Raw genomic sequence first — 19415 nt, forward strand, 5'->3', positions numbered from 1 at the left:
ATATAGATCCTCTCAATATATTGTGACGGTACACTCGTAAAGAATTACTTCCATTTCGTCAATTAATAATTGTATCTTGTATCTTATTATATTAGTAGGGATACGTTCGTTTTGCGATAATTTTGGGTCAAAAGCTTGACCATCAATTTAAACTCATACTGGTTTAACAAAAAAACAAAAAACTGCACCCAAACCTCTCATAAATATAAAAAAAAATGTCATTGTATTAATTGGGAAAACTTTGGGATGCGCCATCCACTCGTTGCACGACATAGCTTAACAAAAAATTACCATCTTCAAAGTGTCAGGTAACCTTTTTAAATAAAATTAATTATATACAAATCGACCTTTCATTTCGGTCGCCTCATTAAAAATGGGTTCACTTGCAAGAATGTAACCTAGGTGGGTTAGTGGATAACAAGTGATACTCAATAAAATTTGTTACCAAGTGTTCTCGTCATAAAGAAGACACGTTATTTTCACACAAGAATACCGAAATTACGGCGTAACCTAACTATAACTATTTGATACTAAAAACGCATTTGTTAATTAAAAATCATAATCGCTTGCAAACAAAAATTAACTTAATATATTTTAATAAAACACACCATTTAATCTTACATTTATTAATTTAATATACACCTAAATCTAATTACTGACACAAAGAAAAATTTTATAACCCAAATATTAAATGAAAGTCGTTTAAAATTATTCGCACATGTTATATATTCTTTATACCCCGAAAGTCAATAATATAATACCTTTAAACTCAGTACATATTTAATTTCATATAAAATCGTGATAATCGTTCATATTTACATAAAGTATGGTATAATCAAAACGCAATTATAATTATATCAATGAATGCAAATATTCATACAAACAAGAGTAATATTAAATTAGTGAGTGAAATGCACTGCATTTTTCTTTGTATAAAAATCTTTCTTACCATGAGTACATACATACACTATTACCTGAGCATAATTATCGAGGAAGGCGTGAGGAAACAATACTGTAGCGATACTTGGTGGTATGTCCCTGTGCGTTTCTTTGTGTCGAGGCAACAGCATATACAGAGTATAAAACCGGGACAATGGCATCTGCTGCATAACATTAGCGCAAGCGGTTACATTGTATTATCCTTATAAAAATTGCAGTGCGTATATGAAAAATGCAAAAACATTCTACGGAATGAATACTTTCAATTCAGTCAAAATTCACAAAGCGATACATTGTGATAAAAATGCTACTTTTACTAAAGATTAATTCTAATAATTGATATTCACACCATAATATACTCTGTATAGTTAACCCCACGATGATATTAGTGGTACGCGTAGAGAACCACGTATTAATAATCTCATCGACTTCATAAAATTAATTGTTAATGAATGTTTAGAGAAATTAATATGGTTAAACCTAGTAGTCCGTCGCAAACATGTGTTTTTTCTAATCAAAATACCGATTAAATAATTATTAAGAGGTGGAATATTCAGTAACCCATGAAGTACTTAAAGCCTTTGATATAATGATTTTAAAAAATTAAATTAATGTCAAAGTTTTTTTATGTCATAGTTATTAAGTTAGTAAATGTGACTATTTTGATAGTTTGTATAGTTTTTTATTACAGCTGATTTGTGTTAGCATGTGACATTTTTTTTATTTAGAGTAATTATTAGTCTTTCTATTGCATGAAGTACATCACTATGATGACACAAACCCTGAAACATGAAAATTGGATGGAAAACATTTCGAGAACATATTACACTATTATATAAGCTATAAAATTGGTGTTGTTCCAAAAGCAAGGAAGACAGTGTATTGTAATAATTTTCTTATTATATTTATGTAAACTTCTTAATTTATTGGAACTTATAATGTATCAGTGAGCAATGAAAATGTCTAGTCTTGTTGAATATCTCCACCTCTATAGAAATCTTAAATTACAAATATGCAAAACAACACATAAGAACAATAAATAATGTAAAGTTATAAAAGTCTTGTGATTAAAAGCATATAACCATTTCATAACATTGTTATGGTTAATAAAACTGATTAACTCGATATAGGTTATAAAGTATCAAAATTGTTTTATATAATACTATTAATAGGTACAAATGACTTACAAATGTTAATATTTAATTACCGACAAATGACATCATATAAATTTGCCTTACAACATTAATCAAGTATATTGAAAATATTAAAAGCCCAAATAGGATACTGTAGCACAAGACTTATTTCGATATTGCTATTTTTTAGTTATGGCATATTCAATAGTAATGATAATAAAAATAAGATGAACATAGTGTTATCTTATGCTGGTCGCATAATCGCAGTAATCATTTTGATGGTAGACACAGTAAATGTGACTGACAAATTACAACAGAACACATTTCCTCCTCTTTACGGGCTCCGGAGGCTCCAGAGCAGCTAGAATTGCTTCATCAAACACATTCTTTAGCCCTTTCTGAAAAAACAGATTATTTTATTTAGTCATAATTTGAAGACTCAGCACTCTTACAATGACATAAGGATGCTTTTACTAACAATTACAAATTCAAAATAAATGAATTAAATATTGTACAAGAATATTTATTATACCTGAGTAAGAGCTGAGCATTCAACATATTTAACAGCTTTCAACTCCTTAGCAAGTTTCTCCCCCTGCTCAAGTGAAACAGGCTTTTGTTTTATTTTAGCTAGTTTTTCCATGGTGGCTGGATCATCTCGTAAATCTATTTGAGTTCCCACCAGGAGAAAAGGTGTTTTCTGCTGATGATGAGTTATTTCTGGTACCCACTGGCAACACACAAATGTTACAATAAATAATGATATCAATAATGTTACAGGTCAAATTTTAGGTTTTTTCATGATGTAACTGTACATTTATACTTTTGAAATTACCTTTTCCTTAACATTTTCAAACGAACTTGGACTGACCACACTGAAGCAAACAAGGAAAACATCCGTCTGTGGATAACTTAGAGGTCTCAATCTATCATAATCTTCCTGACCTGATGATAAAAAATAATTTTAAATTAATTTTAATTTAATTATAAGTATGACAAAAATCATAACAAAGAATATCAAAAGTTATTCAAAACACACATGGTACACACCTGCAGTATCAAAGAGCCCCAAGGTGTAAGGTTCACCTCCTATCATAACAGTCACAGCATAGTTGTCAAAAACTGTTGGTACATATTCAGAAGGAAACTTGTTTGTGGTATAACTGATCAGCAAGCAGGTTTTACCCACAGCACCATCTCCCACCACGACACATTTTATTGTTTGCATCTTGTTAGTTGTGAATGATATATTTTTACAAGTGTCCCTTTATCAATTCTTTTATTTTAATTAATTTAAAATTTATCATATAATTCGTTATTCATAGCACCTTACACTGATCTTTCAATTACCTGAAAAAAAAAAGTTATTCAATTTAAAAAAGATATAAGTGACTAATTGAAATCGATCGCTATGCATGTGAAACGAGTTTAACAAAATATAACAAACAAATTTATGTTCATAAAGGAAACAAGCACATAATTATTTTTGAAGCTTGTCCTTAAATATGATTTTTATTTTTCATACATAATAATATTATATTGATATATTGATTATATCCAAAATTTTATTACATTCTTTCATTAGTCAACACTTGTACTTACACATTTACATTCCAAAGCACAACTAAAATATTCCAATGAATTCGCAATTGATAATATTGTGATTGATTACTTAAATAAAAACTAAAACAACAAACAAACATTCCATACTACTCTGTCATAACTCAAATGATTAAAATTAGCTTTGAGAAGGTTAGTTTATTATAGAAAGGCATAAAAGCAATTATTGGCATAATGGCCAGGTAAGCACTAAGGGTGTATTGGCAATAGAAGAAGTATGAATCGCATTTTGACTCTTCTACACAGAGCACAGCATATGATGTTTTGCTATTTAAAAATAGAAGAATAATTGTACTCACACAGATGGAATTGCATTAAACCCTGGTAAAGTAAGTAAGTTTGAACTTATTCAAGCATATCTACTGAGAAAGTATTGAATATATTTATAACAAAAAAAAAATTAATTAATTAAGATATTTCTATATTGATTTGGTCAAATATAAAAATATCTTCAGATATTAACACTACTCATACATACAATTTATTGTTTCTAAAGCAAAAAATAATTAAATTTAAAAACAGAACACAGAAAATTATCTCGCTTTGCATTTTAAACATATAAGATAATACCAGACTTGGTATTATAAGTACATTTGCTACATAGATTAAGTACTGAGTAAAAGAGGACAATGACCTTATTATATGCCATGTAAATAGAAAGATATGTTTTTCATAATACACCTTGGATTTGTAATGTTATTAAAAATCTATTTCGAAATGCTTATCTTATATATTGATTGTTGATTCAGAGATCGCCATGCTCTCTTCCTACTTCAGGACATTAGCTATGCAAATTTCCGATGGGTTCTAAAGGAATAGTCGATAAGATATTTTTATATTACATCCGTAATAGAGTTTTGTAATAAAGGTAAGCTTAAATGTACATTTAAAAACTATTTATTGTTAATTATATGATTAAATAAAATGTTATTTTACATAATCACGTCACAATACAATTTGACGTCCATTTTGTGTCGGGTCAGGACACCCAAGTATGGAAGTCGAATAAATATCTATATTTTATCATATTACAATAGAAATTACTTACGTTTAATAACACTATAACTGAATAAATCTTTATAATGAACTCCAGTACGCGAAATACACCAAGAAACTACAAATTGCACGCAGCGGGTTGGGTCCTTGACGGTGACGCCATTGATTAAGATTTTAGTCACAGATAAGAAAAAGCTATAGACAGACAATATAATAATTATAATATCATCTAAAAATCAATATTCTTATAAAATGACGTTTTTATGACGATTCGAAATTTTTGAGAGTAAATTAATAATAATCAAACTTATAATTCATTATGTCAGTCAATTTAGGATCTAAACCTTTAAAAGAATTAACTGCAGTGCGTAATTAAGTCTAATCGCCATAATAACAAACATTATCTATAAATTAAATTTTTGTGTGTTTGTAAATTTGTTTCACAATCAAGAATTATAATAACTAATGTTAATATCTATTTTGTTTTTAACAGACTAATGTGAGATAAACCGCATCAAATTAAAATATATATATGTTCAACTATATAATTTAATTAGTTTAGCAAGCACATAACAATACTAAGTATTGCTTTGTTCCGATTTAAAGAGTTCTTTAAGTATGTATGTAAAGTGAGTAAATGCAACAACTCGGACCTAACATCTTAGTTCCTACAGTTCGTGGTGATGATCATTGATGTTGTAAGGAATAATATTTCTTACAGCGCCACTGCCTATAAGCAATAGTGACACTTACAGCTCATTTGCCCGTCCTCTGAACTATTATGTGTAATATGTGTCTAATCTACCCATATTTGTACTGCAAGAAAGTATATAATACTGTTAAATACTTTGCCATAATACTCATGCCATATACCTGCTCCATTAAATTTCAAAATTAGCCGTAGTAAAATTAATATTTACACAATATTCGATGTTTAAAGTATTTTTACTGTAAAAAAACTTGCATGTGTACACTTAGCCTTAATCTATGATATTCAAAAACAACAACAATTATTGCAACAGATTAATTATTTTGATTAATTTTAGGCTCTATGCTCTATAGCTCTTCTAAAGTTATATTTTTTTGAAATTTCGTTCTCTGTTTTAAATATTTTAAATTCAGAATTTTTGTATTTTAGTATTACTCATTTTTGAAATTTAAATAAGCTTCAATCTATCAATCTTATTCTGACAATTATCTTACACACATTTTTCTGTGTTCTTTAAATTTTAATATAACCTCCACAATGGTCCTTCTTGGAGATGTTTTTCCCAATTTTACTGCCAATACTACAGAAGGCGAAATAGATTTTCACGATTGGCTTGGTGAATCGTAAGCATTTTTTTTATTTCAATAAATTACTTAGTGATATTATTTTTGTTCAGAGTAAATCAATAGCGATCATGAGATATGTAAACAATAAGGTGAAATGGTGACGCTTCCAATTTATATCATACTTACATACATACGTTCTCATACATTACTTTAGTATCGTTTTTTGCTTTTATTTCTCCTACCGTTATAATAGTGTACATAAGAAATGTATTTATTAAAGGTTCTCCATGACGTACATTGCTAAACTTCTTTTTTTCTAGTTAGACTAAACATTTTGTTGTACATGTTTTTTAATATATTTTTTTTTATATATATATACATGCTAATAACTAATAACTAAATAACAGATTAACAAGTCACAAAAAAGTTAATACAATAAAGTCTCCTTTCATAAATACCTTTTGAATTAAAAACCTTTCATGTTGACATTATCAATTCCAGATGGGGTATTTTGTTTTCACATCCATCGGACTTCACACCTGTGTGTACAACGGAGCTCTCAAAAGTTATAACATTGCTGCCTGAATTTAAAAAACGCAATGTCAAAACAATAGGTTTGTCCTGTGATTCGGTGTCTTCCCACATGGCCTGGTGCAAAGACATAAAAAGTTATGCTGGTATGTATATCACTATATAATATAATTTTTAAAAAGACTTCTGAATAATTTTAATCAGTTCTACTTGTTACAAAATCCATATTAGTATTTTTTAGTGAATTTAAACTGTCAGTTATAGAAATAAGCTATCAGATATTTGTAATTTTGTAAATTTAAGTTTGCAGGTATATATAATATATATACTTGTTATTATAATGTGATATTTAAAATTACTATCTTTAGAATAATAATTTTCTTCAGGATGCCTTGAAGATGAGAAATTCCCTTACCCTATAATTGAAGACAAAGACAGGAATATTGCTATGAAACTAGGCATGCTAGACAAAGATGAACTGGATACAGCTGGCATGCCTCTAACTGCAAGGGCTGTATTTATTGTAGACTCGAACAAGAAATTTCGACTGTCTCTGTTATATCCTGCTACAACTGGCAGAAATTTTGAGTAAGTATGTCCATACGTTTTTCTACTTATACAATTTAAATATGAAATTAATACATATCCCATCCCATGATTTGTTAATAATAATAAGGTAATGTCAAATAAAACAGATAAGCAGCTTCATTATCTTTACCTCAATGTAGCAAAATGTCCAATTACAATGGTTGTCTATTTAAGAATATGTTCAATATATCCAATCAGATTATAATGACTCATTATTTATTTATAGTTAGGTACAACTAACCAATAGTAATAACAACAGAATTTTTATCTGATATCCTAAAACTGTTCAAATTAATTTCATATTCATTCTCTCAACTCATCAACCAACCACTATCTGGTTTCTATTAGGCAGGCATGGTTTAATACTAATTATGTGGCCTTTTGTTGATGCTTGTTTTATATTATTTAGTTATCGGCCGTTATAGGTGAAATATGTATATGAGGTATTTATAGTTTTTAATCGTTTTGATAAAAGAGGTCCTACTTATGATGACACTAACACTCTAGTAACTATATGTATGAGTAGCCCATTCATTCCACTTTCTCAAAAAAATACAAAATCAAAATATTCTTTGTTCAATTAGGCTCAAGAGCACTTTTAATCATTTTACAATTCAATATTAACTGAAAAGCTGCCACCGGTTCGGAAAGTAGATTCTACCGAGAATTACCAGCAAGAAACTCAGTAGTTACTCTTTTCCATCATTTTATTAACAGAGTATGTTAGTAAAGAACAATTAAATTTTATATATCCTGCTTAGAAATCAATAAATACTAAATCCACACTTTTTTTGTCTTTAATATAACCTTGTATTGTATCAATGTCACTTGACATGAGCTTTAAATTTTTGTAATAGACTAATATTAAATAAATAAAAATTAATAATAGTTTTGAAGACCTATTTCGTATCAATATATAGATTTATAGCTGTATAAATGATTTGAGCATTGTGTTGCAAGCTAAATCAATTAGAAACACTAGACTCGCTTGTGCTCACAGGCAAGCTTTCTTGTCGAATCGCTCATCATCATCAATCATCGAGAATAATCCACATTATCATTCTCTTGTTTGTTGCCTGCGTCTGAGTTGCGGCACACTGGGGTGTGTTCTCTGAGGCTCAGTCTTGGCTCCACTGTTGGTATGTTCTTTGCACAACTGTTGGACAGAACTGATGTTTTAGTAAATGGACTATCAAAAGTGCCGCATCTCTTTAGTAGGTTTATATTGTGGAGATGGAGGAACTTTATTCCAGACAGACTCAAGCAACCTAAATACGTCATGATTGACACAAACAATAGGATCACTCACACAAACACAAAAAGCGCGCGCGCACGCATGCTCGATAATTATTTTTACATTACAAGGCTGCAATATGTATATCTTGAAAACATGATAATAATATAAAAGTCTTTCATCATATTATGTCAATTGTCCTGTAAACTATTCTGTATACCCAGTGATGCAGCTTGTAGGTTGGTACATTCTATAAAATAAATAATGATTAAAAAACTTATTTACAACATCTAAACTTTTATAAATATTGTTACAGTGAGATCCTGAGAGTGATAGATTCCTTGCAGCTAACCGATAAAGCAAAAGTAGCAACTCCTGCGAATTGGAAGGTTAGTTATTTTTTTGTTACAGAAGTTATTTATTTCATTCATAATTATATAATAGTTAAGATATTTATGGTTCTGAGGCTAGAGAGACTAGGTCTATTTTAAAAATAATTCATGGTAGTCCGAAATTAAGTTTTTGTGTCAAATAATGCTAATAAAATTTATAAATATATAAAATGTGCATTAAATAATAATAATGAATATCTCCGTAATAATCGCTTACACTTTAATAATATGACGATGCAGTAAAACATCTGTAGCACAATATAAATAAATTCTGTTATTCTATAAGCTAGAATGATCCAACATTCAAAGTCAGATTGGATTTTATAAAAACATACATTTAATTTAAATATTATAATAGTATTTATCATTAGAACTAAAAAAATATAATATTTCAGAAAGAGCAAAGTTTCATATTGTCATATCAGAAATGAAAGTCTTCATATGTAACGACAGTTTTTTTTGTTATTTAATCCTTTCAGACCTGACCACGAGTGATACTATGTTATACATTAAATTATATTGTGTGATAATGTTTAGCCAAAATCCTTCTGAGAAAAAAAAAGTTAAATATAATGATAAAAATTACATAATTAAATATTCAGCGAGCTTTGCGTGATATGTGTTCAAAAACAGTAAACAGTATCCCATGTTTTTTACCTACTAGAAAAGGCAAGTCGATTTTATAAATGAGAAAGTAAAATGGACCAAGAATTGGTCCCTCGGAAGCCGACTGTATCATTCGATCACGAAAATTAACAATAAACTACACCATGATAAAGTATTGGTTAAAAATTAATGTGTTCAACAGAATCTAATATTTAAATATCTACCTAAACAAATGATCTTTGTTAAAGTTGTCAGCAATTATGAAAATCTATATTAATATTATGAATACGAAAATATATGAAATTTGGTATGGAGATAGTTTGAGCCTCTTTTCATTCGTCCCTCGAGGCGTAAAAAGGGCGTCATCCCTTTACTCGTTTGTTTGTGTGCTATAGGTAAAGTTTATTATTAATTAAAATTTCCCTCGAGTAAAGTCGGTTCAGCCATAGCCAATAGCAGCAAATATCATATAACATATAATATAATATCTCTAAACTGTACAACTTTTAATTTAAATTAAATTTAAAGTATACCTATAAGTAACGATTAAGAGGGGTTGCGTTGGTTGGTAATTTTCTAAATGTATATTTGCACAAAGTAAAACTTAAAATTTAGCAATAAATAGAATCGATAATCCACTACAATTAATTAATTTTGCCGAATGGATTCTCAATGACTCATGTGTCTCTGGTCTGCATAAAATCATCAGTTCGCTTTAGCATTCACAATCTCTACTTTGTTGTGCAAAAGGAAGCACGTTTATTCCGATTTGTTGTTTGGATGAACTTTTTGTAGTCCTCGAAACTTTCCTCTTAGAATAATCTTGCAATTCTTATGTATCAATTTTCGAGTGTCTCTTAAGTGATATTATATTTAATGTAAAAATTTGGCAAATTATCTTTTTATTATTACTGGATATACCTGGGACCTGAATTAGAGTACTATGCCTAAAGTTATAAACATACATCTTAAAGCAAACTAGCCTAGCAGCTCCTACAATCTTTGTCATTGGTTTCTGTTATACTTACGCTGAACCATCGCGTCATTCCATCACTAAAATTATATCATATGGCGCATTTGACCTTTTTGACGTGACTCGATTACGAATTCAACAAGTAACTCGGTCCGTAAGAAATCTGCAGTAATTAAGGAAACTGAAAATTGGAAAAAGTCAGCGCTATCTGGGTCAGTGCAATATGTATGCTCACGTTAAGCACTGTTTAAAGCTGTGGTAAAGATATTACATCGACATTTAAATTGTGAGTGAGCATTTACAATAATGGTGAAAAAGAAGAAATTACATTTATCATAATAATAATTGTATTACGCAAATGAAGTAGAAATTCTCACGCGCGTACATCGTAAATGTTGCATTTAGCTAGTTGATCTTTCTTCTTTTTGTAATTTTATTTCGATGCAGATTTCTAAAACATCTTCCAAATGAATAATATTGGGATCCATCCATTTTTTAGTAAAAAAAATAATATAAGTGTATTTAGTATGAAACAATCTAGTACGAAATTTGTTGTTAAATGTATTAGTTTTATAAACAAAGCTTAAGTTTATTTAACAGGTATCTGCAGTTTTATGCCTTCGTGTTTTTTACAATTTTTACGAAATCGTAGAAATTTTTTTTAAAAAGTATTCCTTGCGATGAGTTCTCTAAACATCCATATCGCGGTAACTCACTGAAAAGTATAGATGTGATTAAATAGTGGAATATTTAATTGAGAAGATTCTCCATTAAATATAGATTGTGTATGGATTTTCGACCAGATTTTCATACGACTTTGCAGCTTTTCTCAGCAGGTTCTATCCTGCAACAAACTTGCCTTTTTCATCCAGTATGCTATCTTCAAATGATAGGAAATTTAAGCAATATTTTTGCTTACAACGTCTTATGTAATGTTCATTTAAAAACATTTTCTTTACTATATAGACTTAATCTTTTACAGCGTCGTGGGCAAAATTTCTTCGTATAATCCTAAATCATCATCATAAATTAAGAATGGAAAGATCGGCTCAGAAATACTGATTAATCTGATCGATAATAAATTGTTTTCAATAATAAGTTTCGTAAGTTCAATTTATTTTCAAAGGATAAACGTTTTACGATTATTATACATAACTTTAGAAAAACCGTGTCCCTCACCTATGTTAAGTCACAACAGTCAGATATCTAAACATTTTTAGCCTAATCTGTTCACTTTATTTGGTGGTTGCAAGTCCATCTGGGTAAATACCACCCTCTCATCAGATATTCGTCCGCCAAATAGCAATACTTAGTATATTTGTGTTACGATTTGAAGGGTAAGTTAGATACCAGTGTAACTCCAGGCATAGACATAACATATTAGTTCCCGAGGCTAGTGGCGCTTTGTTGATGATAGGGATTGGTTAATATTTCTTACAGTACCAATGTCATCGGTGACTCCATATTATAAAGTGACCAATTTGCCCGTCCGCCTGTATAAAATAACATAAAAAATGGTCGTGTTGAATTACAATTTACAACATAGATCTCGATCGTATTTCAAAAAAAATATCGTTTGAAGTATTTCCAAAAATTTTCTAGAATAAAAAAGAAAAATTTAAAAAACACTTTCATTCATATAAATAGAGTATTTATTGTGTATTCATCTGCGTATTGTAGACACATTCATATCGCGAGTCGCCATCCTGACGTTAGGATGCCGCCTCATTCTAATGTACATTTTTCTAATCATACGATAGAGCACATTCATAAAAAAGTTTAATAAGATTACCTACATTTGTCGTTGATTTATTGAGTATAGTTTGAAAATCCTTAGAAATCATACACCCGTCATTCTGATTGATACCGATATTTGAATTTATTATTTTAATTGTACTTTAAGAATCGCTCATCAATACTGTTCCATTTTGCCATTTAATCTAAACAAAAAGTTAATTAAAATAAAAAATATACAAGAAGGCCGAATAAATAAAGGTTGAATCGAGGTTCATCACTTCGTTTTTGATATCTCGCGCCTACTAATTAGTTGAGGTATATACATAAAATATCGATAATGTACGTATTGTTTTAATTGATATTCATTTGTAATTAAGTTCTGATATAATTATGAAGCTTACCTTTATAATCATAACGTCCGCTCTCTAACAACTTATTTCCGTAATATGCACCGTGAATGATAAATTGTTGTTTTTTCCAGTTCCTTTTATAAAAATCAATAAATATTGTATTAAATCACGATAACCACGAAACATTGTTATAAATTCAGAATATCAATAAATAACGTACTTTAAACATAGCCATTAGTAACACAGCATACGCATTAAATACTAAATACGTATCGTAAAGGTGCGTTTACACAAAAATATTTTTATTTAATAATCTGTTCGAATCGCGTTGATTCTTTATTAGTTACTCATAGCGTAATTGTTGAGTAAAGCGTAAGTTAACTTAGACTTCCCATGAATCTATAGCCTAATCCAATCACAAGAGCAGGTAAAGTTAAATAAATAACTTAATTGACGCGATGTCATTAATCGGTTTGCGAAAAATGACGTTTTAAATGATGCCGAAGTTGTTGCTGGAACATTGGAAGTAAAATTAAAATGGATATAAGAAGTTAAGTGGATTAGTGTTGTATTATAAATAAAATATTTCTCAATGGCTAATACGTCAATATAAAGGTCACAAATATTTAATTTAATTGACGTACAAACAATTACAGATAATAATTGAACACAAATAAAACCATGGTCAATGGTTCTACAGCTTTGGAGTCATAATAAAAAAAGTTTAGGCACGTGTGGCTAAAACAAAAGTTCAAACAGAATATGGCGAAAATTGTTTTTGTTCGACACTTTCACTTTTGGGTTGGAATGGCTTGGGAAGACGTCTTTTGGCTCAGACAGACTATAATCTGGATTAGCACGTAGATTACTTTTTATCTCTGACATCTGCACTCAGAGCGACGTCCCTGCACCCCAAAAGACGCAGGCGAACTAGCAAACTATAGTTCAACCGCGTGACCGTCTGTTCTTAACCAACTCTGCCACATATTTTGATATTTACCGCATCAAACCGAAACACGATTTTCGACTTGTTTTGTCGGACTGTTTTTTGTTTACCACTTACAGAAACTTGATAACAACACGTGTTGACAACTCAAAAGTATTTTTTCTTGTGCGAAGTTGACAGTTATTTTTTGGCAAAAATCAAACGATTCGAGTTTTATCATTTTATTTTATTATGAAATAAATAATCGGTTTCCTCGAAATGTGCAAAGAAACGCGGTGATAAAGAACGAAAACGAATATGAAAATATTCGGTATTTACATACGACGGGCCAGAAGTTTTAAACAATCTTAAACAATATTATTTTACCAGATTTTCTTGTAATAACACTTGATCTTTAATACTATTGGTCCGTATGTCCGGTTTTCTCTCGCATTACGTATGTAAAGATTTGTGCTTATACGTATCTGAAAAGAAATTTAAATGGAATTATGTATGTCCCTGATATAAAGTTATAATTCAGTAATTCAGTTTCCCGCATCTCGTAATAACTAAACTATAGTGCTTAAGCTGTCAATTCATTCGGACCGGGTTCGTATAAAAGTATTTCCCGTCAAAATAAATGTATTTCTTACGTCTAATTGAACATTACTAAGTTTCCTTTTTATAATCAATGTTAAAGGAAATAAATAGTAATTAATTCTATTTGCCATGACATATAAAAAAGATTGTGTCTTGCATACATTCTAACGTTCTCGTTGCGTAAAAAGACACGATTCAATAAGTAAATACGTACTTTTATCGGTTTTAGATGGGTGATGATTGCATGGTTCTACCTACTGTTCCTGAAGACCAAATAGGCAAGATGTTCCCGCAGGGTATCACAGTGGTTCCTTTACCTTCCGGCAAGAATTATCTTAGGAAGACTCCGTGCCCAAAAATTTAATAATGAAATGTAATCGTTTAATAATTTATATATTAAAATACAGTGTTAAACTGTTTATGTGATAAATTGCACGTATTATATATATATGGCCGAATGTGTGCTCCTGTTATTTTTGATAATAAACGAATAAATAAAACTTAAATATTTTTAGTTATTTGAGCTTATATTTAACTAGTTTACGAGTTATTCTACCTTTGTTTTTAACCGTTTTATGGAAAACATACTTTATTAATCTGGGTGTAAAATAAAATACCTAAAAACGTAAATTATAATACCTACGCTATCAGGAACTTAAATAAAACTCGTCCGATCTCATAAAATTTTTGCGTCAAGGCAATTGAGCTTGACCGAATGTCTCGTTCATTTTCGGAGTTCGAATTTAAAACTCGAAGCAATCGCACTTATTACTGTTTTTGTAATCGTCGCGATCAGATCTCATGATTGCACTGTGAGCCAATAAGTGTATAGACTATCCCAGTGAGAGAATTATTATGAAAGGACGTTATCTAGTTTAAGGATTGGCATAGTGGCCCGTGGACTGAGTGCAAGCAAATAGTAGTGAAAGCCTTCGCTTTCATCGTAGTGGGGCGAGCGGCCGCCGGTGGCGTTGTAGAGCGAGGCACAACAAAAGTGAAGGTGGTTGGAAGCGAGTAGCTCACGGTGAGTCGGTAACTCGCTAGCGTGACTGTAGGTCGTGTCGCGTTCGTGCCCGGTCCCGTGATGTACAGGTGGTGGTTGGTGGTGGTGCTGGCAGCGGGCGCAGCGGCGGCGGGAACCCGTCTGCCGCGGACTTCGCCGCCCGCGCCTGCGCCCGCGCCCTCTCCCGCAACTCGTTTGCCCCAGAGGAACTTTACTATTTCTTCCCGTTCTTCGGTTAGAAACAGGTCAGTTACATTTCCAGTACCCCGAACAGTAAACTAACTTATCCATCTACAAATGTAATGGCGACATTAACTAATGCAAAATCACAAAGGGCAGTAGCTGAGATCTCATACGTTTGCAGGTGTTTCGTTTGGAGTTTACTTTGTGAATATTGAGATAAATATATTACAGCAAGTCTTAAAGTTCATCGTAGATTAATGTAACTGACATTTATTCCGTAACCGCACTTATTATAACGTAGTCTGTCAGTCTTCTTTCAAATCGTTTTCTTAATGACTAAACGATCTATTAAATAGTTCAAAAGAAAAACTTAACCAACTATAATTTCAAAATGTCATGTGTTTGAATATTCGCATTTTAATTGTTATTGACACACTTTATCGCAGCCTTGTTTAATATTTACAAACTCATGTTCTAAAGGCGATTTGAAAATCAAATTTTAGGCCTCATGTTAATGACTTATGGCAAATTTATCGCGTCTACGCACGATCGATTGTATAATATACGATCTTGTTAACGAATTGTATGATCGAATCAGACGATCTGTTCCGTTCCTGTGTATCACATATAATGTATATTAAACTATCACATATAATAGACATTAGTCTAAGAAACTTCAGCACCATATAATATTATATATCAATAACCAGAAGACTACTTAAAAATATAACTATACAATAAGTACAACTTCTATTATTTTAATTATTACTTAATATACTATTATTCTAATATTCAAAAAAGTGGTAACTTTTATTTGATCCGGATGCATATTTATAATTTCAGGACGGACTATATATAAGGTTTTTTAGGTTATATTATTTTGAGTTTCATAACTCGACATTTATATTAAACTTTCATCAGTGTGAGAAATATTTCGGTCCCAAACAACTTCGTATGTAAGTACGTATGCATGTTTAATATAAAACATAACTTATTTGCAGATCACTGAAATGCCGCAATAGGCGTCTTATCGATAACTTCATATTAGTCAGACAATATCAATATTTATTGGATTAAATTATATTTTAAATTTTTAATAAAATAAAAATCGCCTTTTACACTGAAATATGGACAATATTTTTACATATAGATAGATCACTTGGCTTACTGCTGATTGTATTTGCTTATATATTATTGGTTAAATTACAAAATGAGATAAAACTCCAAACGTCACCCGAGCGAAGTGGAGACTGGAAGCCAGTATAATATAATATAAATTCAATCGTGCTATAAAACTTAAGTAATAAAGGTTAATTGTGGCGTGTGGATGTAGACCATTCACTTTGGGTGTTGGTATTAAATTTTATTTGTAGTTTGATTTATATTTTTTGTTTCCTTTCAAGAACAATCGCTGGTTAATAAATATCTGGTTATTGCAGTCAAAATATATGATTAAGAATATACTTTTTGGAGATAAAAGACAAACTCGCTATTCTCTCGAATCAGGTCGATCCAGTTCATCGTTTCTGTCTGAAAAAAGACCCAACGAACACATTTATAATATGGGTAGGGATACTAATGAACCTTGTTTCCAAATTTTGACTCGGTCGTGGAACAGAAAGAGAGAAATATTTGTTATTATAATGTATGGTACAGAAGTTTATCATAGGTTATTATTAATATTAGCTAAAGATATAAACGTCAAGAAAAAAAAATACCAATTATATGTTGTTCAATGATATAAGTCGGATATGAATCGTCAGGGTGAAATTGATTACGACTTTTGTGTATGACACAAAATATAATGCACTTTGGTCGATGTGTGACATATTCAGAAGACTTAATTTGTATAAATTAATGAGCATTTGAAATATATTTTATTACCACCTGAAAGATAATTTCCAGAATTTAATTTCGTAGCGTTATTAAGAAAGTATTGGTTGAAATCGATGACTATAAAATACCTAATAATATGAAATCATTACTAAATGTTTCGTTGTCGGTCACGAAGACGTGGAGCCAGTTTTATGACAGTCCTGTTGACCCTCCCAAGTTAGAGCTTAAAGTTTGCGTTTCTGTAATTACCAAAGAATTATATAATGTTTTGACATTTAATTATTACAGTGTAACGTACGATTAAATTGAACTTAATATTACGACAACACTCGAATGTTAATGTTTTTGAAAAGACCATTCTGTTGTTGCAAACGAATTTTGATACAATACTGTAGGTTTAATTTTACCTTTAAGGTAGACAAATTTTTTTCATTGCCTAGAAAATGTTGTTATATCTAAAGGCTTATAATTTGGCGTAATCAATTTAAAAAAATACTATGCAATGCCACTAGGTAAATATACTAGCTTCGCATGGTTTTATTTGCGTTAAACGTCACAGCATCAGTTAAAACTAACTAAAGTAAATAAGTTTTGTTTAAAACCGAACTTAGATTCTGAGATAAGCGCTATAAAATAACATATAAATTGCTGTATATTATGGTATTGATACAAAAAATAAATAAATCTATACTTGATAAAATATTAATAGCATTCAGTTTGACATTGGCGCAGAATACATCTTTTATAGAATAGATCAATTCAATGTTATTAAATTACTTTGTTGTCGTGATTAAAATTGCGTGTTATGTGTAATCAAGAGCAGATTTCCTAGCCGCATACCGCGCGCATCTCTTCGCTTTCCATTTTCCATACACTGATAAATTATTTTGGTATTGTTATAATACAACCATTGTAATGACCGAGGCGATATGTTTGTATGAAATATTAACTCCGAACATGACAGGGAAACACATTCATGGTCACATTCACTTCCTCGATACCGGCTACATTGAACCGAATTGTGTTCGCTAGACAAGTTTAAGAATATTTTATGAAATTTTCGTGTCATTTCAACTCTAACCGACTTGTTATAACTTTCTTCTACATTCCATGCGTATTTGTTTGCATTATTTATTCTTTAAGTGTTGACAATGAATTAGTTAGTAACTAGTTTTATACTTAACGAGCAAATTTCTTGATTAGTTTTATCACCAATATTCTCTTGCCCCTAAATAAATTATGATTTAGTAACAATTCGGACCCTCCTTAAGAATGTTTTTAACAGTGGGTTGGTATCCCGCTACGAAACATATTGTCAGCATTAAAAAAAGCTCGCTGTATATCAATACAGTCCTTATTATACTCGCAAGAAACCAATCACCTCTATACGGTGGTTAGTTTTCTGATATATAATTCAAATTTAGTTTGAACTGAACTGGATAAAGGCCCTTTCATTAGAAAGATTAAGAGTATTCCGCTGCTTTCTTACACTTCGAGAATTCCATTGTTATGATTCGGCCAGAGATTACGTATTATAGACTCGAAAGAGGGTTTTGTGTTTTTGTACGAATTTGTACCCAACTTAACATGACCCTTCGTTTAAGATGCACACGTTCGATCTATAAGCATATTTAATTGTATATTATTATATGATATATGATGCGTTAAGAATTTTTTCATTGCTTATATCTATCTCTTAACTTTTATTGTATTTCTTATTTTTCATATCATATTTTCGATTCGGTATCTTTCCAAAGTATTGAAAACTAGCAGATGTGTTTGATTACGAGCGTTGTTTTAAACGAGATCAAGGCCAAATATGATCATTGTGACTGCACTACATAATGCTGACGGCGTGTCAATAACGACCAAGTCAGGACAAACGATAACTATTTATTATATAATAAAAAACGAGTACTATTAATATTATATTATTATAACAAGTCACGTGTGGAGTTCATTATAAAGGACATATAAGAAAATACATGCATATTTCGAAGGGAGACTTAGCTTGGTCGGCCAAGGACACTAAGCACGTAGGCGAATGTATGTCTCGGCATCTTCGATTAATAAAGAACGATACATTTCAGTGCAAGTGGCCTTTTCGAATAGTGGCATCCCCTTCACACACTTTCAATAGTAAGATTTTCGTTTCGTCCGTGCTCTGTTTCGCCTAAATGTCAATGTCGATCGACTTCGGTACAGGAAGAGACTTTGGGCGTAGTACGGTGCTATTCGCTCTGAACATGTGTATATGTAACAAGGACACCTACTGTGACAAGGATGTAGGTATTTGATCGTAGGTACGTCTATAGGTATACCGAAATACATTAACGTCAAATGGCCACGGCTAATGTCTCTAATTAAAGTAGTCCTGTTAACCTTTCAATGCTATTAGTATTAAATAACAAGTTAATATTTAAAAAGCAATAGCATAAAAATACGAATGAATTATAGAATAAAAACCTTTTTTTTAAGATCAGGTGAGAGTTAT

General features: G+C 30.7%; 3 protein-coding genes across 3 annotated transcripts in view; 2 read left to right on the forward strand and 1 right to left on the reverse strand.

The window, feature by feature from the left end:
* Positions 1–610: 610 nt before the first annotated feature.
* LOC113404114 (cdc42 homolog) lies at positions 611–4877 on the reverse strand. The gene is made up of 5 exons (XM_026644888.2): positions 4741–4877; positions 3123–3422; positions 2908–3017; positions 2605–2802; positions 611–2470 (listed from the first exon to the last, which is right to left on the reverse strand). The coding sequence occupies exons 2-5, from the start codon at positions 3298–3300 to the stop codon at positions 2381–2383; spliced, it is 576 nt and encodes a 191-aa protein (XP_026500673.1). The 5' UTR covers positions 3301–3422; positions 4741–4877; the 3' UTR covers positions 611–2380.
* Positions 4878–5769: 892 nt separating this feature from the next.
* LOC113404106 (peroxiredoxin-6) lies at positions 5770–14405 on the forward strand. Its single transcript, XM_026644877.2, has 5 exons — positions 5770–6020; positions 6465–6640; positions 6881–7082; positions 8633–8705; positions 14129–14405. The coding sequence occupies exons 1-5, from the start codon at positions 5935–5937 to the stop codon at positions 14261–14263; spliced, it is 672 nt and encodes a 223-aa protein (XP_026500662.2). The 5' UTR covers positions 5770–5934; the 3' UTR covers positions 14264–14405.
* Positions 14406–14856: 451 nt separating this feature from the next.
* The window catches only part of LOC113404105 (uncharacterized protein), a 57855-nt gene continuing 53296 nt past the window's right edge, over positions 14857–19415 (forward strand). Inside the window, exon 1 of the mRNA XM_064220388.1 lies at positions 14857–15147. Coding sequence (XP_064076458.1) covers positions 14984–15147 — 164 coding nt within the window. The 5' untranslated portion in view covers positions 14857–14983. The remainder of the gene's footprint in view (positions 15148–19415) is intronic.

Source organism: Vanessa tameamea, chromosome Z (genome assembly GCF_037043105.1).
Source record: "Vanessa tameamea isolate UH-Manoa-2023 chromosome Z, ilVanTame1 primary haplotype, whole genome shotgun sequence".
Lineage (NCBI taxonomy): Eukaryota > Metazoa > Arthropoda > Insecta > Lepidoptera > Nymphalidae > Vanessa > Vanessa tameamea.

What these genes read in the sequence shown, in the direction of transcription:
- LOC113404114 (XM_026644888.2), bottom strand. Translation starts at nt 3,300, where the DNA reads ATGCAAACAATAAAATGTGTCGTGGTGGGAGATGGTGCTGTGGGTAAA. An exon ending in GGGGCTCTTTGATACTGCAG is followed by an intron (nt 3,018 to 3,122) that starts GTGTGTACCATG and finishes TTTTATCATCAG; the next exon opens with GTCAGGAAGATTATGATAGA. An exon ending in TTGAAAATGTTAAGGAAAAG is followed by an intron (nt 2,803 to 2,907) that starts GTAATTTCAAAA and finishes GTGTGTTGCCAG; the next exon opens with TGGGTACCAGAAATAACTCA.
- LOC113404106 (XM_026644877.2), top strand. Translation starts at nt 5,935, where the DNA reads ATGGTCCTTCTTGGAGATGTTTTTCCCAATTTTACTGCCAATACTACA. An exon ending in AGACATAAAAAGTTATGCTG is followed by an intron (nt 6,641 to 6,880) that starts GTATGTATATCA and finishes AATTTTCTTCAG; the next exon opens with GATGCCTTGAAGATGAGAAA. An exon ending in CAACTCCTGCGAATTGGAAG is followed by an intron (nt 8,706 to 14,128) that starts GTTAGTTATTTT and finishes TATCGGTTTTAG; the next exon opens with ATGGGTGATGATTGCATGGT.